The sequence below is a fragment of the Amblyomma americanum genome, chromosome 4 (genome assembly GCF_052857255.1).
Source record: "Amblyomma americanum isolate KBUSLIRL-KWMA chromosome 4, ASM5285725v1, whole genome shotgun sequence".
Taxonomy (NCBI): Eukaryota; Metazoa; Arthropoda; class Arachnida; order Ixodida; family Ixodidae; genus Amblyomma; species Amblyomma americanum.
In genome coordinates this window covers 141465584-141489944 of record NC_135500.1, presented here as the reverse complement: position 1 = coordinate 141489944, position 24361 = coordinate 141465584, and the positions used below count along the sequence as shown (strand labels likewise).

General features: G+C 47.8%; 2 protein-coding genes across 9 annotated transcripts in view; both read right to left on the bottom strand.

Annotated features, from left to right (window-relative positions):
• Positions 1 to 1344: 1344 nt before the first annotated feature.
• LOC144128447 (serine/arginine-rich splicing factor 7-like) lies at positions 1345 to 12889 on the bottom strand. 7 transcript variants are annotated; one of them, XM_077661860.1, is made up of 5 exons: positions 12755 to 12889; positions 11393 to 11691; positions 10273 to 10440; positions 7709 to 7907; positions 1345 to 1804 (listed from the first exon to the last, which is right to left on the bottom strand). In XM_077661860.1, exons 2-4 carry the CDS (start codon positions 11629 to 11631, stop codon positions 7742 to 7744), a joined length of 573 nt encoding a protein of 190 aa, XP_077517986.1. In that variant the 5' UTR covers positions 11632 to 11691; positions 12755 to 12889; the 3' UTR covers positions 1345 to 1804; positions 7709 to 7741. The 7 variants fall into 7 exon arrangements, with proteins under 7 accessions (XP_077517986.1, XP_077517981.1, XP_077517987.1 ...); XM_077661855.1 differs by having other exon boundaries at positions 7746 to 7907; XM_077661861.1 differs by having other exon boundaries at positions 7709 to 7871.
• Positions 12890 to 15581: 2692 nt separating this feature from the next.
• Positions 15582 to 24361, bottom strand: part of LOC144128446 (CD9 antigen-like) — an 88284-nt gene continuing 79504 nt past the window's right edge. For both annotated transcript variants that reach the window (XM_077661854.1, XM_077661853.1), the window contains exons 5-7: positions 22205 to 22426; positions 18758 to 18841; positions 15582 to 18147 (exon numbers count right to left, since the gene is read on the bottom strand). In XM_077661854.1, coding sequence (XP_077517980.1) covers positions 18073 to 18147; positions 18758 to 18841; positions 22205 to 22426 — 381 coding nt within the window. In that variant the 3' untranslated portion in view covers positions 15582 to 18072. The remainder of the gene's footprint in view (positions 18148 to 18757; positions 18842 to 22204; positions 22427 to 24361) is intronic.

Genomic DNA, 24361 nt, shown 5'->3' with positions numbered 1-24361 from the left:
GAGAAAGCGAACTAGAAAATTGACAAGCAAATATCTGGACAGCAGTAAGGGGGCAAATCAGCATTTATCGGTTAAGAAAAAGGTTAAAGAAACTGAGAGAGAGTTGTGGAAAACAGGGATGCTGACGAAATCGGCACTGGAAACATACCGGACCTTTAAACAGGAAATTGTCAAAGAAAATATCTATGATAATTGTAGGGGAAGTTCTTTGCTGTTTGAGGCCAGGACTGGAGTTTTGCGGACTAAGACGTATAGAGTCAGGTACCAGGTGATAGACACTTTGTGCATTGCGTGCGGAGAGGAGGAGGAAACGGCTGAACACTTGATACTTTTCTGTAAAGGGCTTCACCCTACAGTGGAAGGCAGCGGGGCTGACTTACCCAAGGCATTGGGGTTTAGGGATAGTGAAGGGAAAGTGGATTTTAAGAGGTTAGAAGTAACCAAGCGAAGGTTATCTGATTGGTGGCTAAAAGCAAGACAGGAGTAAAATTTCACAAGACATGGCTAGGTGGCTTGAGCCACCGCCCGATGTAAAGGGTTCAGCCGTATCCATCCATCCATCCAACGTGGCTGAACCTGTATTGTCCACCGAGCGCCTGATGCGGATCGGTCCGCTAACGCCGATCTAATAGTAATTCCAATCGCAAGCCCGGAGCGGTCTGCACGCTCTGTGACAGAGCGCCTGAATCCGGCGCAGAGCGCGCGACCTGAAATTGCGATTGGAATACACTTGCTCTGGCCAGAGCATGTAGGGCGCCGCTGAAGAACGTCAAACTTCCGGTCGGATCCGCCGATTTCGGCGGAGCAATCTCGGCTCGGCAACCGCTCCCTGTCTACGATTGGAAGACTCGATCCGTGCCTCAGATCTGCGTTTGGAATAGTTGCTCCGAAGAGAGCAGAAATCGTTGCTCCTGAAGTGCTCCAACTCTGCGATTGGAAGTCACCATTAGAGAGTCGTTTGCGCTTTGGATTTAGCATGCGCAAGTCCGAGTGTACCGTACGGAAACGCTTTTCGAAAGCTGTCCAACCATAATACTCAATATGGGACAATTGTTTCAGCAACACATGTCCTAGCATAACGAATTTAGAAGGCACAAGCTTGTATTTTACAGTACTTACACAGACAGAACCACGGCACAAGATCACCCGCATGATACTATTCCGACGGCATACTCACCTTAACCATTCAAGTGTGCAGAGCACCCTTTCATCATTTTTAACTTTTTCCTCGGACTGACGCTCTAGCCCTGTATACCTCAAGTAACAAAATTCATTTTTGATGCCAAACGATGCAGCCAGGGTAGCACGAAGACCCCAAGCCCACAGTAATAACACTACGAAGAATGATGACAGCACATTTTATTTTGGACACACAGGGAAACGTATGACGGTATTGAATGTTCCGCAGCAAGAAATCTGTGGGCAGCTCGGCGCCAGGGTTTGCACTTGGAATGTCCTTGACGTAAAAGACAAGTGTGCCCCTCCTGCCCTTTTGTACAAATTAAATTGCCTAGCACTATTAAAAGGACAGCACATCTTCCAAGGAGCAAACAATCGACACAGACTACATGGTTAGCCAAACTGAAGAGGGGGAGGAAGGTAACATGAAATTACTGCAACAAAATGGTGGCTTCAGGAAAGATGCTTATGCAAGTTTTCTGGGTGATGGTCTGATGAAGGCTTGCTCTGCTGGCAATTGCATTCGGCAAGCAAGGGTGCAATGCTTTAATCAAGGTTTCCGTTGCGAGAGTCCCTGCGGCTGGGTGACTTTGATCCACTGCGGCCCCTCTTGCCAATGGGGGACCTGGTGCAAGAAAATGTGAAGATGGCACATCGTTCATCATGCAACACACCTGTCATGTGACACTGCATTGCAAATAAAATGCAAGCAGCATTTAGAAAGCTGACATCAACTGGTTAATTGGCAACACTGACTTGCAAACACCTTCACATAGTTATTGAGATTCGGAACGTAAAAAATGCAGCAAACAGAAGCATTACAAACCGGCTGCTATATCCAGGGGCATGCTTTAGTTGCAGTTTTCATTACTAGTGTTTTTTAAAGGGACCAAAAACTGATTACACCACAACCAATTCCACAACAAAATTCAAAACTGAACAGAAAAAGGAGCGCCTCTTAAATGACGGGGTTGATATTTTCCTTGAGTTGGCACACTGTGCTTGCGTGGTTTCGAATTCGTACAGTTCTTGGATGTTCCCTCCACAAAACTTGGGCACTAGTCCCAGTTCGTGAAACTTATCTATCCAGAGTCTGGTTGGCTGGCTGATTGGTGTTTAACGCCACAAAGCGACTAAGGCTATGAGGGATGCCGTAGTGAAGGTATTTGGAAATTTTCCTCCCAAATACGGGAAGAGGTGCAGCAAATAGGCAGAAAATGGGCTGCAGATTTCAGAAATGCTATTTCCGGAAAACTTTCCGCAACTTTTGGGAACCAAAGACCACTGTCCCCCTTAAATTAAGCTGAACCGCATTGCTCGTTGTGTTTACTCAACGCACTGCTCCAGCGTCATCAGCTCCCCTGCATGGTAAACACAATAGTTTCCGCAGCTGTCTCTTTTGTAGCATCACACCTAGTGGCACTACAACAATTCATGTTCAAAAGTAATGTAGAAGACACAAAACAAGCAGTGCATGCCCCCTTGCCACTAATCGTATGTTCACAAGATTCCAGCAGCGCCAGCTGACACGCACCAGGGACAGGGACTGAAAAAATTCTGGCCTAACATTGTTAGGACAGAGTCCGTTTCTAGGGGCTGAAGCTTTCGATTTAAATCAGGAGAAAAAAAAATCACAATAAAAGTACGCCAAACTCCATCTTCAAAATTCAGTTTTAACTAAAAAAAGTCAGCATTCTACGCTTCGCAGCTGGCTGGCTAAAATGTAGGAGTTGCACTCTGTCAGAGAAGATTGACGAAATGTAGCCAAGGGCGTGGTGAGACGTACTATTTTATTAGGTTACGCAGTTGTGCATTTTGAGGTACCACTCTTTGCATGCCTCTGCTGGCTGTGAGGCTCTACCTTGTCGCTATATGTTGTCTGCTAGCATAGCATTGTTCACCGTCATCACCGGCAAGGACACTAGAAACCAAGCACGGGTGTTGCAAAAAAGTGTCATGTTGCGACTACAGCAATGTTTAAGTGGCAGTTCCCCTGCTGTCATCAACACGCAGACCACGTGATGCCCCGCCCTCTTGCTAAAGCTAGCGAGACCACCAAGGGAGGTCCAACACAGCAATCCATCTTTTAAAAATCAACATCCACCTAAGCTTTCGTTCAGCCATTCTAATTCCATCATTTTAGTAAATCCCCGAAAAAAACAAGCAGTAGTTCATATGTACAATTAATAGCCAGCAGGGGAAAAAAAAAATGAAACGCATTCTTCAGGTAATGACTATCGAAAAAAAGTCAGCCAAATTTTCAAAAACCGAATACCGAAAAGTCCAACTCCTATCCCTTTCTTACGGCAGTGACTGCCACACCAACTGAGAGAGCGGAGGACATGCAGGAAGAGGCGGGCGCCTCGAAAGCCTCCCCTCCCACATGCAGGGGCGTTGTGCGAGGAGCCATGGCAAAGATGCTCAGGGCTGTTGCCCCGGCCGCATTGACTGCAAAATGTTTCTCCATTTTCACAATGGGAGATAGCCATGAAAATGTTTTCCAGCCAATTTCACCTACATTTACCGTAAAAACCGGAATATAGGTCGAACTGTTTTTCAAAAAACGATGTCGAAAAGTATACCTCTGCCTTATATACCGGCCGTTGGCAGCAAAAGTACGAAAGTCTTGCAACAACGGACGGCGGAAGTCAACAGGCTCCATCACCATCAGCAGCAGCGCGGCGTGGTAGCTCCATTTTGCGTTTCCGTTGTTGCAAAGCTATTTTGTTTAAAGGCTGCTTTTTCACATTTTGTTTCAAATTGAGTGGAACCTGACGGCAATTCACCGTCGCCTTCAAGAAAAACGCGACTGGGTACGCGGAAGCTCACGGCAACCTGGCGGCACAGCGCTGGAGTATATCTGAAAAGAGCATTCGGTACTGGTGGAGCCAGAAGCTGCGTATTACAACTTGCAGCAAACAGAGGAAAACATCATTCCATGGGCCGCAGCGTATCCAGAAATGGAAGGAAAGGTTGCGGGGTTCGTCCGGGAGCTGCGTGCAAGATCGCTGCCTGTGACTACGGAATGCATTCGTGTGAAAGCGGCAGAGATCATGGCACGGAGCGGCGAAAGAAGCGAGAGTACACTCATGTGTACACATGCGCATACCTCTTTTGTTTTCGCCGCGCCGTGATGATAAGGTGCTGACACACGGGTCGATGAGCGTGTGATACTGTTAAAAAATTGTCCGGGTGTGCATATGATCACCATTTAAACGAAAATAAATGCTGTCACCATTATGCAACCTGTTGTGCCGCATTTGTTTCAAAGTAAGGGTGACTTTCGGTACTTTTTCCATTGAAAAAGACTTTTTTCATTTTCAGAATTGGTTAGTTGGGGGGTTGACCAATACTACGGTCCAACCTTCGGCTGTCTCGACGATTTGATAATATTGAATTAACTCAGAATCACACTGAATACGCACTTGGTAAACAATTTTCTAATATATTACTACTATGGAATCGGCACATGTGCCCATAAACCACTGTAGCTCTTATCGAGCCTGCCTCACTGCTACTTTTTGAAATCGAGTGGCTTCTCTCCATAGGACAACACTCATCCCATAAGCTTGCTTTTAAAGGGTGTCCATAGGACAACACTCATTCCATAAGCTCGCTTTTATAGGGTGCAAATGGTTTTTAAAGGGGCGGTCAAAGAGGGTCGCAACAAAGGTGCTATGTGCCTAGGATGCTAACGAATGCCGCTTCACAAATATTCACCAGCAAGAATTCTTTATATGCGTTTTGTGGAAGCTGAGCTATCCAGAGTCAAAATTTGAATTTGTGCGTCTTCGCACCTTTCCCTCTACTCTCGTCACTTTTTGCACACTGAAATGTCGACGCTCCTCCGCCGGCCCCTCACCATCTGCATCATCTGCAGCTTGCCCAAAGCTTCTGTGCAACGTGAGAGTTCTCACTGACAGAGAAGTGGCGTGCTGCAACATCGAGCGCCGACACTACTTTATGTGCACTTGGTGGTGGCATAGTCTCGTCGCCACCGTCGGACTTATCACCGTCGGCTGTCCTCACTGCATGTGAGCCCTGCAACGTCTGCTGGGAGCATGCAGCTTCAATTATATCGGCGTCACTCAAGGACTCCAACGTCTCCATGCTGCTGTCCACGTAGCTCGCGCTCGCGGCACCAACAAAAGCCATCATCGCCCAAACCGCCATACTACGTTTACACCACGTGATCGCGACCCAGAAACCTCGGAACAACGAAAACCTGGAATGGCTCGTGCCTAAGCATCAGCGGCGCGGGCGAGTGCTCCGGCAGCAAAAACCTGCTACAGCATGCACCGGAACGTGGGCTCCGTGAGCCGCGTGCACCCGGCTTTTTTTTCTTCTCCACTGTTTTACATTTATGGCAAATCTGGAGCGTGTTTTACTCACTATGGGTCAACTTCTATCTACGAGGAGCGGTGTCAGCCAGTGGCTCCAAGTTCAAATTAACCGTAGCAGATGCTGACTTGTTCGAATTATCGGGAGTTTTCCCCCATTGAAATACAAAGGACTGTGCCGGGACCCAGGCGTCAGTTCGAATTAACGAGCTTTTACTGTATGTGCCCTATTTACTTGCGTAGTTTGTACACTTTTTTCTTTAAATTAAGCCTTCAAAAAGCGAGTCTCAAATTATGCGAAAATTTTCTGAACACATCCTAAAAAACTCTACAAAGGGCATGACATGCAATATATATATACTGCATATTACCGCCTATATGCAGACCCTCTATTTTGCACCCTTCGCTGGACAAATAATAACATTAAAAAGTTTACTTAAAGGTGCACTAAAGAGGAATCTGAACTCGTGTTTTTACCTTGAGAACTCTACCTACACGTTCCGGGCATTCTTAGAAACTCCGAATTATTTTCCCGTGTGGCCGATTGCCCTGATTAAATCGGATTAAACGTCCTGGCTCCAGCCTTTTTTTAAACTCAAGGCACTAGGTAGTAGGAGTCCACCAATGCGCAGCCAGTCCCGTGGCGGTTTGCCGCTCTGCCATCGGCGGAGTGATACGTAAATCAGAGTCCCCGTGTATTTTTATTTCCGTGGTCCTAATTTGCAGCTATATTGCCTGTGACTGAAACTGTTTATTCACAGAAACCTAAAAACAAAATAAAAGCGAAAGTGAAGCTGCCACTGGACTGGCTGAAAGGCACTCCACGCATTGGTTGACTCCGCCTACCTACCAACCAAGTTGGGTTCAAAAAAAAAGGCGGGAGCCGGGACGTTAAATCTCATTTAATTAGGACAATGCTTGGAACGTGTAGATAGAGTTCCCGCGGTAAAAAGACGAGTTCAGATTCCTCTTTAGTGCACCTTTAAGACTCACAGCCTCTCACCCTGCCCCGTGTTATTTAGTTCCCTGCGGAATGGCATGATGGAGCGCTCACAGCTCAAAGCAATTAACGCACAATGATGCAGTCTCGAAACCAGCGGTGGAACGCAAAGGAGATAACGGGCGATAAAACGGTACCCACGTGTGCAGCTTGGCTAACTACTGGCAAACCGAACAGCAAATGGTTTGGTAGTATCGGATTCGAGCAAAGTGACCGCCAGTGCGAGCGAGCCGGATAAACGGCACAATTCGTGCCCTCACCACTAGCACCTTACGCAACTGCACGTAGAGACGCGGCCGCGTAGATCTTCCTGAGCCTGCCTTGCGCACGCCCGAGTACATGTTTGTGGTCTGGTGCAGCAGAAAGCACAAAATATGGTAAACACTGCTGCAACTGGATTTCAAACCTCGTGGCAGCGCTAACGCCACTGCAGAAGAGCACAAAGCTATCACCACAGTCAATTTCACACTCTGCACTGCACGTCGTCGTTTTCATCAACTTCGATCTGTGCACAGATGTCACAAAAGGAAAGGAAACGCGTATAACTGGCTCCATGGGTCAGTGGACACCTCAATCTCACTTTGAGCTATGCAACGATAGTGACAGATGTGCACTGCTTGCATTTGTGTTGACAGCGTTTTGGCAGAAACGCAACACTGGAGCAACAGGCCGCCGGAGTTCATTGCAATTGGCGTTAACATTGTAGACTGTTGATTTTGAGGAACGGAAGGGCGCCTAACTGGCTCTCTGGGTCAGTTCAGGACACCTCAACTGCACTTTCAGGTACCGTATGTGGCAGTGTTGTCCACGTATAAAAACCTGCGTTTACACAGTATTTCGTGCTTACCAGTGCTAAACCACAAAAAATTTTTTGCAACTCGATGGAGGCAAAATGCACATGCACCAGGCAGGATAGACAGCAATTATAAAAGAGAAACTAAACCTGCGTTTTGAAGAATACTCAGTCGCAATTTTTGTCACCTAATGTCAATGAGAGAGAGACCCAAATAAATGCTGCAGACAAAAATAAGGAGCACCTTAACTGTCCTCTGCACTTTTCAAGCATGCTCATCAATATTGATAACGTTCCCGTGCAGCACTAGCAGCGGCAGTGTGCAGAGCATGCAGCTGTGAGGCAGCCCAAAACGGCAGGAAATCAGGCAGACACAGCGTCGTCGAGTGCAGTTACCTGCTGTGGCCGTGGGGAGGGGTTGCGCGCCACTCACCGGCTGCGTGAGCGGCTCCGAGATCCGGCAGGCGGGGACCTCCGTGGTGACCGGCTCAGGGACCGGGACCGTCCACCTCCACGGCGGGGGCTGAACGACCGGCTCCGGGATCTTGATCGGCTACGACTGCGCGAACGACGGCCCAGGGATCCAGACCTGTCACTGAAGCCGATGAACTAGGGCATCACGGGCCTCTCCAAAGCACAACTTGGCCATTGAGAGCCAGCTCCCAGCCTGTCTTCAACACTCTCCTGCCCACCCACACCATTCCTCAGTGCAGCAGGATGAGATGGATTGTCAACTGACACCACACATGGCCAGCAACAAGAAATCGAATGTTTCAACTGCTACGCCTGTAAGAGGTTTTGATATCTGAGCAGATGTCCACTACAGATAGTGACATGCTTCGCCCGATTACAGCCTGGCACCTACAATGTCGTCTAGAACTAGCCTACCCACTAGTTCCTAGACAGTTAGCCCCTTCATAAAGCTCAGCACCACAAGACAATACAGTGGATGGTAAAACGACGTGCAACGAGACTAAGGATGTGCAGTAATGCCTGTGCACCAGGAAGTGCAGTACTGCTATGAGCTCATGGATGCAGCCTGGCAGTCTACCTTTTTTGGAAGAAATCGTGCCAAGCTATACAACCACCACGTGTCAGTTTGCAAAAGGTACTATGTATGCTATCCAAACAAGGCAGCTTTGAAATAGTACAGGCAGTCATCCACCAAGCTTTCTTCATTAGCAACGAGGTGAAGAAATCAAGCTCAAGAAAAAAATAGTATCAAGTTGTGCAGAGAAATCAATCAACTGTGAAAAACCTAAGCAGAATGAATCTTTAGTGATGATTTATGACCACACCATTATCTGAATGATACAGAAAAACAGCTTATGTGGACTATCATTCCAGTACACCAAAGGCCGAACTTTTCGAGAATTTCCACGCTTGACTGTTCCTTTTTTTTCCCCCCATAGAAATGAATGCCCTATGAAAACAGACAGTCCAAAACCTCACTCACCAAAGCACAACTGCTACAACCTCATCACACTTTTCCACGGCACAGCAAGCAAGTAGAGCTCACGGATTACAACTTGCTAGAATCCCATCCCCAGAGTCTCTCTGGGCTATGAATGCTAGCGTATGTCTTAACTCGATGACATGTAATGTGCAAGGGATATCCTCCACCGAACACAACATGCAGCACAGTGCTACCTATTCCCCCCGTCGTCCCCCAAGCCTGACAACGGGCATGTAGTCTTGGCCAAACTGCAAACACTGAATGCAGAGCCATGCTTCGCAACGTCGCACACCGCATCAAGGCCATTCCCCATCCGATGTGCGCCCACAACCTTTCCCACAGGCCACAAGGTGCTCAAAGTGATCGCTTAGTGAACACTGCTGCTGTGCTGCATCTCAACATAACGGCACACACTCCTCCGCATTCCACAACCACTACAGACGCCCACCAGTTTTCCGGCCTAAACCTCTCGACAACCAGAGGACATGAGCTTTTCTCTATGCATACCCACTCCCACATCGCAAAATCAAGCCTCCCGCGCAGTTCCCACTTTCACGAAGAGAGCGCCCACTACTAACCAATGGGGAAGGGCCCAAATTTTTCATCGACTCCAACGGGAGCAGGGCGGCAGCCCACCAAACCTTGACGACACCACCACTCACCTTTAAGCAGCCAGAAGCTGCAGCCGCTGCCGCACATTCTGCCCACGTTTGCAGAGGCGCAATCTCTTGCCGCTAGTGGCAACTCTCGCTCGCTCTCTTCCCGACACCCTCTCAGTGGAAGTAGTAGTAGTAGCGGAAGTGCGCAGTGGAAGTAGTAGTGTGTTCTGCGGAGCGCCTCGCCCCCATCGTGTCTCAGTGGCAGTGGAAGAAGAGCACTCTAGCAGACTCTTAGAAGCGGCAGCAGTGGGAGAGCAGTGCCGGTCGCCGCCGCCGCCGCCCCCGTGCACTTGCAGCAGAGTGGCGGCCTCTCTCGCTCATGTGATCATCTCTAGTAGCTGCCCTTCTCTCTAGGAGCTGTAGTAGTAGTAGTAGTAGTAGGGGCAGTAGTGGTGGCGCTGTGGCACCGTGCGCTGCTGCCAACCCCGCCGACTCAACCGAAGCCTCTCGGGCGCAGACATTTACGACAACGGGGGCGAGGCTCAGGCCTACAAAACATGGGGCACCACTATTACTCGCCACACACAGGTTCATGTCCGCACGCACTCACACACACACGCTCACACGCAACGCATCTCCCCCCTTCCACTCGACAGATGAGAGGAAAATAAATTCCAAAACCAGAGACTACACTAAGCTACTCTACCCTTGCCTAAAAAGAAACTGACATCTGTATTAGATGCCCCATTGCATGAAAGTTGGCAGAAAGAGGATGAGCAGTGAAAAAAATGAGAGCATCGATGCTCACTTGGCAAGAACGCTGCAACTATCCTGTCCTGGCCAACTAACTGAGAAATGCACACGAAGTCGAGCTACTGCCCATGCACGGGACTGACGGCGCTTACCGGGAGGAATTCCTGCGCGAGTAGACTCTGCAGTCTCTGGCGTAGTGGCCCCTTTCCCCGCAATCGTAGCAGCGGTCGGTCGGTTGGAAAGGACGTGAGGAGCCACGGTACGAGTTGCGAGACTTCCCCGTGGACAATTCTACGCGCACACGCCGGCCGCACAGCATCCTGTAAAGGAAGAAGAAAGCAGGCACCATGGTTACAATGCCATGCCTCTGCACTGCCTTGTCAACACAGTGCACGCAGGACAGAAGCAAACGCCGACTACACCTCTGGAGTTGCTGTTTAGCCCTTCATCTAGTTAAGCGTTCACACATGCAACATATCTGCCGCAGTTTGGGACTGCCGCGGAAGACGGGCTACTTGTGCATTCAGCAAATGCAGTGCAGTCCATGCATGCACAATGAATACAGCAATCTGACTGCCAAGCTACATTACCAGACAACAATTTACGGAAAACTGGTTTATGGGTGTTTAACGTCCCAAAGCAACCCAGGCTATAAGGGATGCCGCAGTGAAGGTCTCTGGATATTTCGACCACATGGAGTTCTTTAACGTGCCCTGACATCTCACAGTACATGGGCCTCTAGAATTTCGCCTCTATCGAAATTCGACTGCCGCAGCCGGGATCGAACCCGCGTCTTTCGGTCCAGCAGCCGAGTGCCATAACCACTCAGCCACCACGGCGGCCTTAGGGCGAACTGGGCAGGCTATGGCACTAATGCAATTTCAAACCGGAAACACAGGTACAATCTGTGCATTTGTTACGTCCAGTTAATACCATGTACATCACATATGCCATGTGTGGTGCTCCATCATGGCATCAAGCGATTTAGACCATGCACGTTTCACGTGTTGGTTCAATCCCAGAATGCACGTTTCACCAACAGGTTGAAGTCAACTTGCTTGAAATGCACATCTCTAAAATTACCATGCAATGCACCACTGAATTTCAACGGTTTTTCACACTTCGTAAAGTTTTTCTGCACATTTCTCTGTCAGCCCCGAGATTGCAGCTTCATTCCGCTATACATGCCCAACTAACGAAAGCCTGTTTCTGATCGTGCAAGATTTCAAGAAGGCGGGCAACCCAAGAAACGCGTGCGACAGCGGTACTCACTTGCCGTCCAGTGCGCGCACAGCGTCCCGTGCGTCGCGGGGATCTTCGAACTCGACGAATGCGAAGCCGGGCGGACTTCGGGCCACCCAGACATTGCGCAGGGGCCCATAGTAGCCAAAGGCCTCCTCCAACTCATGCTTGGTGCCACTGTTGCCCAACTCACCCACGTACACCTTGCAGTCTATGGGGCAGGTGTCTCTGTAGCGTGCCATCTGCGGAGAATCCCGGGAGGAGGACATTTTTGCGCGGGACTGCTGACGCCGGGGTCAAAAGCTGACAGCACATCCACTGGAGCTGTCCTGGCGAATACCACACGCGCGCGCGCCGCCACACAAACACACTGTTAGCGGCACACACACACAGGTACAGACGCCGCCCGCCAAGCCGCTCGCGGCGGTTGGACGGAACGCACGTCGGGCGGCAAATTGGCAACGAGAGGATGAAAGCATGTGCGCAAAACAACATTTCTGCTTCCTTACCGCTCGGGCCACCCCATGCGCCTGAATGAAAATACACAAAACGCAGAAAAACCGAGAAACAATTCCGCCGGGCTTTCCGAAGCCAATGCTTACGTCCCAAGCCCGCAAAGCGGCACGTGATCGCGCCAAAGCCGCCGAGTCGCGCAAAGCGCGCACGCGAAACGAACTTCGATGCTAGAACAAGCACACTTGAGTAGCCGGCACTAAATAACTCTACTAGTGCTGCATTTTCACTCCACAGTTCAGAATAGCACAGAGGTTACAAAGGTTTTATGACGGGCCAAGTTTTGTAAACAGGAACGTAGTATTTAAGCATGGGGTATGCGAGCTATTTAAAGCATTTAAAGCCTTCTGATGTCAGTCGACTCACTGAGCACGATAGAAGCTGTTCAATCGAGGAAAGCAGCAACTGCAGAGTGCAGACCGAAAATGCTGGCTGACCGCGCTAAAACGCAATAGCCCGTCACTAGTTAGTAGTCTGTTTACTAAACAAGGGAAAACGCACTAGTATGATCGCCATACTGGAACAAGTATCGCGGTGACCATCGTAAAAGCGGGAGCCAGTGCCGCCATGTTGATGCCGGCATGTGCCAGCTTACGCTAATCGCCGATGAACGCCGTCCGCAAACAGGCGAGTAATAATTAAAGACCACAGTATGCGCCCGATACCGCCCAAGCATGTGTGGCAACGTTTAGAAGAGAAAAAATAGCTTCTTTCACCGAGAGCACCCGGCAACAGATAGGCCTAAAAACAGGCCCCTTTGTTACAAGTTTTTCTTGCACGAGTCACATGAGCAACACGTGCATTCTCTTTCATCTGTTTGAAACTACAAAGAGCCGCTAACTATAAAATTATACAATAAAATGTGTAAAACCCGCTCACCTTTTTTGTTAAAAAGTGCGGTGAGCCGAACACCGCTGCCTACTACGCGACTATGCCACGAGAAGTGCCAAGATCTGATCCCAGCATGCAACACCACAAACGCGATAACCGCAACCTCTGATGAAACGTGCAAACAAAAATTAAAATCGCAGTAGAAATAAATAACGTGTAAAATAAAAATATTTTATTTCAGTGTTGATGCGTTTATGAGTGAAATAGTACTGAATGTGCCGAATACGGCGAAGCGCCGTATTATTGGTTTGCTCGTCAACAACAGAAAAAGACATAAACGAAATACATGCGCCAAAAGTGACGGTCGTCGCAGTGGTGCTTTGTAAACGTTACGAACTTGCCGCATTAAACTTAGTAGCAGTTTTTACTTTTAAATTTTCGTACTGCGTGTGAGGCAGCAACTCTGCTCTGCCTTCTGCTTTCGCCAAGCTTCTGCAACACACCTCTTGTTACTATTTCCTGACCTACGTTCGGAGTGTCGAAAAACGAGCTAGTTGGCAATTGGAATGCGTTTTTTGTGCGCAAAAGTAGACGGGACGTATGAAGAGAGTCAGGCAGGACCTCGGCGTTTTTCCGTCGTGCGTCTTTCCGACGTTCTGTTTTGCGCTGAAAAGAAAATGCATTCGAATTCCGAGCTAAATATTAAGATCTGGGCGAGGCCGGCTTTCCTCTTCCCAAAATTCACTGGAAAACAAACTTCTGGTGTCGAGAGGAACAGCGGAATCAACAGAAACACTCTAGTCAAGCGGCGGTTTTGCTTGCACGTCTGAATTCTAATTTCACGGTGGCCAGCTAAGCCGAGCTTGCAACAATTAAGCTACACCCCCCCCCCCCCCCCCCCCACCTCTCCGCGATTACTCATGAAAGTTCACAAAGTCGTGAAATTTCACACAAACATTAGTGCGCCACGCACACACACTAACACACACAAAAAAAATCAACGCTCCCTACCTTTCTCGAGCACGTTATATTTGCGCCTGCGAGCTTAATTTTGCACGCCTACTAGTTGTGGTCTTCACTGCAACCTTTCGTTCCTTACAGTACGCATGCACAGTATAAAAGGCTTGAGAGAGAACATTGTTTTTTTGTTCACATTTTATTGATTGCTTACCAACTGGCAAAATCGTACAATGCATGCCTTCATGTGCTCCATTAAGGGGCCCAGTTTTGCCACTAGGAATCAAAAAAATATCCTGATATCAGGTAAAACGGGTACAAAATCGCAATCATGTAGGTACCAGCGGTCCCAACTCGCTTGAGCTGTGAAAGACTTTCTCGGATCACGCAATGGCCTTTCGATCAACAGGAATGGAGGTTTAGTGTCTTCACGTGCCACAGCCACCGAGTGAATGAGTAAAACATTTCATCGCATGACGATTTGTCTAGATTTGATGACTACACCGCAGGAGACTGCAGGAGATGACAATAAGCTTGTAGTGGTGGCGGTATGCGAGATGACACCCCAAAGCAGCACATGAGCTATAAGGGACATCGTAATGGAGGGTATTGGATTGTGAAGGTAGGAGACGTGGAAGAGCAGAGCTAGCTCAGGGGAAAGGTACAATGGCCCAACACTTGCAGAAAGCAACTGAGGAAAAGGAGGTGCGAGAGGAGTGTAAATGATATTGTCTGCAGGAACTACAATCCAGTGTTTGTGTTTTACGCTAAATAGCCACTGTAGGCTTGATAATGGGAACGCAAGGCCAGGTTATAGTGCAACGTGTTGTTAGGTCACACAGGAGCGTGCAAACTAGTGAATTATGGGATGTGCCATCTGTCATCATGCGATCCAAGCCTGTTGGGACTGGAATAGGCCTCATACATGAGGATGGCAGCACAGTTGCCACTCTACTTATATCTTATTAGGAAGAAAGGCAAGGTTTTTGAATTTTTCATTCTTAGTAAAAAACCATATATATTCTATGGCTCTTTCTGGGTATGTTAACGCTTGTCCAGCAGAAAAAAACACGTTTACTGCCGAGAACACTGAATTTTTAAAAACTTTTCTGCTGCTCAGTTCAAAAATATGTACATTACACGACCAAGCACTGGTTGCCACAGATTTGAAATGAGTAGCTTTACAAAATAGCCTCTGGGACCAATGTGAAAAATCAGTGCAGATGCTCAGAGTCTACTTGCGAAATCAGTCAGTGATGGCGACACCTGTATTTAATTTTCTAGACTTTTGACTTTTCTAGCTTACGGAAGCTCCAGTTTCAGTGAACTTATCTTTAAATTTGCTCTCAGAAGGTGTAAATGGCTTCCTGGCTCTGTGGGAGAGCAAAGTGGCAGAGACTTTTTCTAGTTGAGAACCTGCTCAATAACTGCTACAAACGCAAGAACTGAAGCCAGTAGACTGAAAAAGTGTAGGTATTACTTTGTCCACATATTTTACAAATGAACATTGATAATAATAATAATAATTAGTTTTTTGGGGAAAGGAAATGGCGCAGTATCTGTCTCATATATGGTTGGACACCTGAACGGGGCACCGTAAGGGAAGGGAGAAAGGAGGGAGTGAAAGAAGAATGGAAGAGAGAGGTGCCGTAGTGGAGGGCTCGAGAATAATTTCGACCAGACCACCTGGGGATCTTTAACGTGCACTGACATCGCACAGCACACGGGCGCCTTAGAGTTTTTCCTCCATAAAAACGCAGCCGCCGCGGTCGGGTTCGAACCCGGGAACTCCGGATCAGTAGTCGAGCACCCTAACCACTGAGCCACCGCGGCGGGTCAATGATCCGTCACAATTTCTCATGGTAAAGCCAGGGGCACAACAACACCCAACACTACATGAATGTGGAATACAGGAATGTGGAATACAGGAAAACATCTTTATTATGCTCACAATCTTACAGGGCTGTGGAACTTTCATAATAATAAAAAAACTGATGCACAACAGAGATCATAACTGTGTACACATTTGCTCTTTATGTATTGCAAATACAAGCACAAGAATACTCTGTCAGCACTGTGGGACAATGAATATAAACATGATACCATGCTGATGCAGCAGTGTTCTGACTGCTACTAAATGTACACACAGTACAAATACTTGAACTGCAGAACAAATACTTCCGTTGAAAGATATATTAGCAACATTTAGGCAGATCTGCAAACACAGTTACACACATACACACACAGAAAAAAAAAATGAAAATAATTATAGACCGACTCATACAGAACAAGGTGATGAAGGCTGTAATTATTAATGAGATGTAAATAACAGAAAGCATGAAACAGGAGACTCATCTTATAAATAATGTGCAGCTCAGTCAGAATCGTTGAGCAAACATTTTTCAGATTTTTTCTGTCAAATTCTAAGTTCATGCCAACAGAATGTGCAGCCTCCTTGTAAAAAGAATAAGGCGCATACAATGACAGAAGACAGTGTGCATCTGTCCGGTTTGCTGCGACAATGCTTGACATTGGCCCCATACAATAAGCTTTGTTCATGTGCTTCTGTAAATGGCCAAAGGTTCAACAGCATATGAATATAAAAATCTCAGCAGTTCACTCCCTTGAAAACTATGCGTCAAAGCTTGAGTTCAGAGCACTTCACAACAGACACAGTGGAGTGTGCGGCAGAATTCCAACATACACCGTGCAACAAAGATGCAGTGGCTGCCTTTTTTTATTGTGTGCATGTGTGTGTGGAATAAAAGTCCAACAATTAGGCAACTAATTGGGTAACCAGGGCTTCTGAGAATTCAAGGCCACAAACACTTTGCTAACCAATGGAAGGCTAGCTTCACCGCAACAAAAAAAAAAAAATTATGTCACTCTTGGCAACTGAAGCTGTATTTCAAACTTGCGACGCCCAAGAGCAATACCCGGCAAGGCTTCCAAAATACCCCACTGCCACAACCTCTGTGGAATTACTTTTTGTTCGCCAGCTCAAGCTTTTAAGACGCAGGATTTTCACGAGTAAATTAGAAATTGGAAAGATCTGTAGCCAACAAGCCATTTCATGCTCCGAATGGCTTCCCAGATGCAAGGCAATCGAATTATTCAGGCCGCAATGTTGTCCTGACACTCAGTTTGCGAATAGTGCAAGTATGCGCTGTGCCTCACAGCATTTCTACTACAACAGCCAAACAGTTAAGGTCCACAAATTACAAGCCCATAAAAAATAAATGAACACTCATCTAGTCCAAGGAGCAAACCGTCACATGGCACGTGACAGTGGTGTGCTTACAACACTAGTATGTCCGCGTGTGTCACCCGTATGCTAAGTACAGCTAGCAACAGGCAGCATGCAAAAGCGTACTTTTCTCGCGCGTGCGTAATCACCTCCGCAAAACAGCGCACCCTGCAGAGAGTACAAAAACAAAACAGACAAAAAACGGAGCGAACATTGGTGGCAGTCCAACTGAGAGACGTGAAAAAGGCTCCTTACAACCATATGCACAAACAGGTGTGTGGCAGTCAAAGAAGTTGATCCCATCAACATCTTTGTCTCGGCAAATTCACCCTCCAACTATCAACACAGCCTTCAGCCACCAATCCCAACCTCTCTCTTGACATAATTTTAACCTTCTACTTCTTTACTGCATGAATCGGGAATGATGCAAAAAAAAAGCAAACAATAAACACGGCAGGAAAGCCTGGTAAGGAAATAAGAGCAAACATGGAAGTGTTCAACATTTCGTGGTGAAGGTGATTACTATTACGTTACCACTGTAATATGAACTGAGCATGACATTCAGGAGGGCAGTATGCAGCCTTTTTTTTTTTGTGAAATCACTAGCATTATTACACCAAGGCCATCTTATTTGAAATGCCTCAACAACAAACACTGGCAGTATGAACTACACATGGCCATCCAGAGAGCACTTTCATGAGATAAAAAAAAGGGCAAAACAAATCACTAAGGAACTTATCTCAAGAAAAACACAGCTAGCGCAGCTAACGATGGGACCACAAGCTGTTACTGGCACACAACACTGCTTTGAACTAGGACTTGCCCATCATTAAATCTGAAATATTGAACTCAGTCCATTTTTCGTTTAGAATTGTATGTCTCCAGTAAATGCACTAGAAACCAAGTGCAAGCTTTTGCAGCCTTACTGCTGCAGAGCAACTGGCAGCTGAAAGGTTTGTCCTATCTCCGCCCGTCTCCCACTGAGACACACACAAAGCCTAGCCAGAGGACCATAATGTCTGTCGGCCTCTTGCTTTGATTAGTGGCGGGGCAAAGAGAGAGAGACTGAGAGAGAGGTGAGACAGCTGCATCTGCTGCCGAAGAGGCGCGAACACACAAGCGCTGAGTGCAGAGCGAGAGGAAAGCGCAGAGGGAACCGCGTTCAGGCCTTGAAGCTGGTCCCGCTGTCCCTTCGCACCGCACAGCACAGCACCATGGTGAAGATCAGGCCGAGGATCTGCGCAACAGTGAAGAAAACGCCGCATTCAAACAAAACTCCAGCCAGGAAATGAAAGGGTGTCAGACAGCAATAAGTGCACAGTGGGGCATGGAGCTAAATTTGTGCTTCATTTGTAAGTGCCATGAGCTGGATGACGTCCTTTAATATGGCTCGGGTGTGCACTGTCGCATACATGAATGTTTAGTGAAGCTTGTCGGGATCCTTGCCCCTCGCTCGCCTGCGGCACCAATAAGTGTCAGCAAACAGCCAGCACTGTCCAGTGTCCTGTTTTCTGTCCTCCGTATAGTTTCACTGCGTTGTTGGGAACGCGAATGCCAACACACAGCAGAGCTACGCACACTGTCATTATCTGCATAACACTAATGGTGTGTGCTGTTCAGCATGTTTGGCATTTCCAGCAAGCAAAACCTGACAATCGTTTTTTTTTCTTTTTCACTCCAAGCGGAGTTCCTTTAGTTTGACATTAGCACACTGCTTTAGAGATCAAAAAATGAAAAGCTATGACAACCTAATTAGGTAAGCAGGTCAAACTGCACTGCACCTAAAATGTTCACTAGCAAGACCCAGAGATCAAGAAGTGCACCTGCACACAGTGCCTGGCACTCACCTGCAACACTGCGATGCCCAGGCCAATGGCACAAACAAGGACGAGATTGTTGTACAGCCCATTCCACAGTGCTGTTCCGCAACCCTGCAGATGCGAGACGAAAGCAGAGAGGAAAAAAATATTTTTAGTTGGTGAGATGGCCTCTGGACGCGTGCCAAAAAATGAAAATCAAAAACTAGTTTTCAGGAAACGAAAGGGCACAGTATCTGTCACTTCTGAGTGGACGTCTCAACCATGCCGTGAAAGTGAAAGAAGACAAAGAGAAAAGTGTGCCACACTCTTGCAACCTGGAAAGTGTGCACTGCTCTGGATGCAAATTCAAACAATATGCAAAACTACTTTACGCACACCATATTTCATTAGAATGCATACTTCTGTAACTACATATCAAGAAAGCTCGATCAAAAGGAAAAGGTGGTCTAGCACTCCTTGCTGCACAACAGCTTGCAGTGCACCGCAAAGAGTGCCACACAACTTGAGACCAGGGTTAAACGGGGAAAAGTGGTGCATTATGCGAGCATCCCAAACACTACCTAGCAGGGTCATCACGCAAAATGAAGTATCTATTTATTTTACAAATAACTGGAATTGATGATTTGCCTTTTTAGCCACTGAAGGCATCAAAAAGATTTGAATTGCCAGCAGTAATTTTAAAAATGGTGGATTTAAAAGGAAACATTCTTTTATGTTTTAAAACAAAGTCAATGACAATAAATGGTCTGTGGCAGGATCACCCAATCAGAATATGTTGCATTCAAGACCAGTACAGTAAAACTTCATCGATATGTTCCCGGTTCATACGATTTCCCAGTTCGTACGCTCAAAATCGCAGACATTAAAAATGTCCTGAGTTGCACTACATTTTCCCTGGTTAATATGTTCCCGGAAAACACGATTTCCCAGCTACTACGTTTAGATTTTCGACAAATTGTGGCTGTATAAAACGTTATTGACCAACTGCACATGTGCAAACATAGAAGTGGGTCGGACGAGAGGGCACGCGACCGTTTTTTGCGGCAGTCACCCGCCATGATGGCTTCTCTGCAGTGCCTCGATGCAGCGAAGCACCACCAGCACTACCACCAAGAACAAAAAAAAAAAAATGAAAAATGCGCGCTAGCATTCGCGACAGCCGTTTCTGTAAGCAAGCGACATGAAGAGGAGCAACACTGGGGTTTCTTCGCAGTGTATAATGGAAAGGAGGCGAAGCTGCTACGAACTACAGCGATGCGCTTATATACGACCCGGAGCTTAAGAAGCAGAAACACTGCGACAATCAGCCGCCGCGGTGGCTTTCCCACAGCACTTGGGTGAAGCATCCAAAAATGACATCCTTTCCCTCGTCATTGAAGCTCTGCTTACCGAATGTCGCATCGTACATCGGACCACCACTGCCTACCATCCCCAAACTAAAGGGATAACCGAGCGCTTCAATCGTACTCTCGGAGACATGCTCATGATGTACGTCGCAGCGGATCATACCAAATGGGACGTTGTCCTTCCTTTCGTGACGTACGCGTACAACACCGCCACGCAGTCAACCACCGGTTTTACCCCTTTCTTCCTGCTGTATGGGCGTGAGCCATCGTCCACGATGGATACCATCTTGCCATATACTCCTGATGCCTCCAAGTGGACGCCCCTCTCCGAAGTCGCAAAGCATGCGGAGGAATGCTGCCAGTTGGCACGCTCTTCTACCTCGGCATCCCAAGGCCGCTAAAAGCATCGTCACGATAACGATAACAGGCAACATGTTTTTCCGATAGGATCCCTAGTTTGGCTCTGGGTTCCAGGCGCACCACCAGGATTGTCGTCGAAATTCCGTACAGAATACCACAACCCTTATCGGGTCGTCCAGCAAACGTCGCCTGTGAATTACATCGTGGAGCCGCTCAACCCCTCTTCGGATTGCGCCATCGCGGCCGAGAAACCGTCCACATCAGCCGCCTGAAGACCTACTACGAACCGCTCCTCTTGTCCTCGCCATAGGTCGCCAGGGTGGCTCCTCTTCGTTCCCGGGGCAGTTGTAGCGAACCATGACGGCTGCGCCTGATGCCGCATAGGCAGATCACTGACCAAGCGCCGATGAAGACGAGGCGCTGGTGAAAGACGAAGCTTAGCCGCGCTGCACGAGCTCGCTTGGTTTTTGGACTGGCCGTCGGCACTGCCTGCCATCCTGCTCGCCGTTTTGTGTCGCCCGTCGTGAAGTCTTTCCCCTGACCTATTTGTGCACAAACCCCCTTTCACAAGGAAAGAGATTTTGGTTACTTTCGTCACTGCCGTCGACGGACCGGATGCGTCACGAATTTCCTTCCGCGCTAAAGACAGCGCGAGCGCAGAGTACTGAATTCACCGAGCTCTGGAAAAAGGTCTGTTCACCTCCTGTGCCAAGAAATGCCAGTCAACTTTTTTTATAAAGTGAAATTGCTATAAATGCCCTTTTACCTCATTCAACAGTTTACATTTCTCGAAGTCAGGCGGTTTGGATCATACGTTTTCCCGGAAAATACGTTTTATTCCCGATAGTAAAAAAAAAAAAAACTATCAACGCGGTTTTACTGTATATGGCCATAGGTCATGGTTAGTTCGCAGCCAGCGCTGCGGACAGGCCCAAGCCACGGTGCGCCCCAGCTGGCACAGCTGCAGGACTCTGCAGTTATGCCCTGCTGATGCACAGCACAACAGCACGCATACTTATAAAGCTCTTCCTTTCCATCATCATCATGTGAGTTGTATGGTTTACCCGGAGAGCACGCTTTGATAAAAGAATAAGCGTGCACAAAAGTGGAGAGACCACATGAACGATGGCAGATGTGCATGCCAGCACTATCTGATGGTGCACGCCTGCCGTCAAAAAATGCCCAGAGTACTCTCCCTAATATACTGGCCAGCTCGCCTGCGTCACTTTCAACGGGCACTGCTTTTTTTCCACCCGCCGCGGTGGCTCAGTGGTTAGGGCGCTCGACTACTGATCCGGAGTTCCCGGGTTCGAACCCGACCGCGGCGGCTGCGTTTTTATGGAGGAAAAACGCTAAGGCGCCCGTGTGCTGTGCGATGTCAGTGCATGTTAAAGATCCCCAGGTGGTCGTTAAAGATCCCCAGGTGGTCGAAATTATTCCGGAGCCCTCCACTACGGCACCTCCTTCTTCCTTTCTTCTTTCACTCCCTCCCTTATCCCTTCCCTTACGGCGCCCTTCAGGTGTCCAATGATATATGAAACAGATACTGCGCCATTTCCTTTCCCCAAAAAACCAATTATTAATTTTTTCCACGCAGAACCCGCAACCGCCACCGTTCACGTGGTCTCTCCTCTTTTCTGCATGCTTGCTGTACAACTTTTAACCAAGCCATTTCCCAATTGAGGAACAGTAAACTGACATCAAGCAAAGTGACAAACGACGCCAATAAATGAAAGAGCAGCAAGAAACTAGAGAGCATAGTGCCTACCTGTGTATGCAGGCCGTGAAGCAGGCTGCTGCCCCCACCAAAATGGCGGTTCAGTTCGCAAGACGCCTTATCCTCTTCAACGCAGCAGGAGCTTGGCACGTCGTATGCACCAATGGCCCGGATGCCGGCCTCCACGACTGACTCAAAAGATCCCTGATTTGTTTTCTGGTTTATCCGGGCCTGGGCCCAGTCCTGGGGTCCATTCACCCCGCAGCAACGCAGCTGAAAGAATGGCAAGTTCGAATAAGCACACTGTCGTGAGGTGGCTGTGGCAACTCAGGCAGCCCAATGTCCTTGATGAACTTGTGCTCACAACGAAAACTGAGAAACTTGCAGCGGCAACAGTGATGTGCTTACTCAGCAGCCATGCATCTCAACAGCTCCGGCTCTTTTCAGCAGCACATAACTTCTCCCAGAAAATCAACAAAGTACACTGCTTGAAACAGTGCTGGCATGTGCACACATGTGTGCATGCACATACAGCCATGGAAAGTGGTAAATGGAGGACGCAAAGAGTGGCTGAACAGCTTCCTAGCACCATCTGGCCAGGCCTTAAAAAAAAGGCGCATGTGCAGAAAAGTGCATGTAGATCCACAACTCCTGGTGACCTTTGCACCGCCCTTTGTTGGTTGACATAGAGAGACAAGCTAATTTTTGAATGGCAAGTACATTGGCGTCATTTTGCTGCACCGCTTCGCGCCATTTGTAAGCCAGCTCTTATAATGTGCCTATGGCATGTGCACCATGCAAAATTTGTAGCTGCTTCTGAGATTAAACACGGATTTTCACTCTTTCCCTTTAGTGTGTTCCGAGACACTTGGCAAGCTGCCACATTAGAAGGCTCAATGGTGCTGCCTTTGCCCGGTTACAAAATGCAACTGCCTAAGGTGTGAGTAAAAAAAAGCATAGGCTGCCGCTGTGGCTCAGTGGTTATGGTGCTCAGGCTGACCAAAAAGATGCGGGTTCGATCCCAGCCGCTGTTATTGCATTTTGATGAAGGCAAATGCTAGAGACCTGTATACTATGCAAGTTAAAGAACCCCAGGTGATCAAAATTACCTGGAGCCGTCTCTACAGCATCCCTCATAGCCCAAGTCGCTTTGGGATGTTAAACCCCATAAATCAAATCAAACCAAAAGAGCACGAAATGAATAGTAAACTGCAGGGTGATGACGTAGTGAGATACCAAATGCACACAATCCATGAACATCAATTTATTTTCTTTTTCTTTCCTGCACCATCTCCATTCCTCCCCTGAATGCCACAATCGCCAGCTGAACACCTCTCCCCTCCCACAATGTGGGGGGCCTAGCTAGCTAGGCTCAGACTCGCATCCGCTGAAATGCTTTTTATTGTTATTATCTAGAACGGCAAGGTTTAGAGCTCCTGCGGCAGCGCAGGTTGTTGTTATGTTGTTAGTGGCTATTTATTAGTAAAATAACAATGGAAGGAAAAGATGATGCTATAACCGCAGCATCCACCATCGAAACCTGAAGCACCTGAGCTACAGCTAGCGGGAATAAAAGGACAGGGAGAGCGAAAAAAAGGGGGGAGTTTAGTTTAGTTTAGTTTATGGGGATTTAACGTCCCAAAGCGACTAAGGCAATGAGAGACGCTGTACTGAAGGGCTCCATGAATTTCGACCACCTGGGGTTCTTTAACGTGCACCGACATCGCCTAGTACACGGGCCTCTAGAATTTCGCCTCCATCGAAATTCGACCGCCGCGGCCGGGATCGAACCCGCGTCTGTCGGGCCAGCAGCCGAGCGCCATAACCACTATGCCACCGCGGCGGCGAAAGGGGGGAGTGATAGTAAGAAAGGATGGGGTAGGGGGTAATATACACTAAGTACAAATACAGTATATGGTTTGATTTATGGGCGTTTAACGTCCCAAAGCGACTAAAATAAATACAGTATATAAAAATAAATGAGGGATGCTGCGCTGCGCATGATAGGAGTACTCGGTGCTGGGGCGTGCAAATGCCTAAGCAGCGCGGGTCGTTGTCGTATTGTGCACATTCATGCAGACACCGCTCTGAACCGCTCATATGCATTTCGTAGACATTTGTTTATAACCTGTTAATGGAGCTTAGAAAACCTAAAATATTTTCTATTGGTAACCAAGCACAGAAAGGCGACAAAAATAAACAGGCACA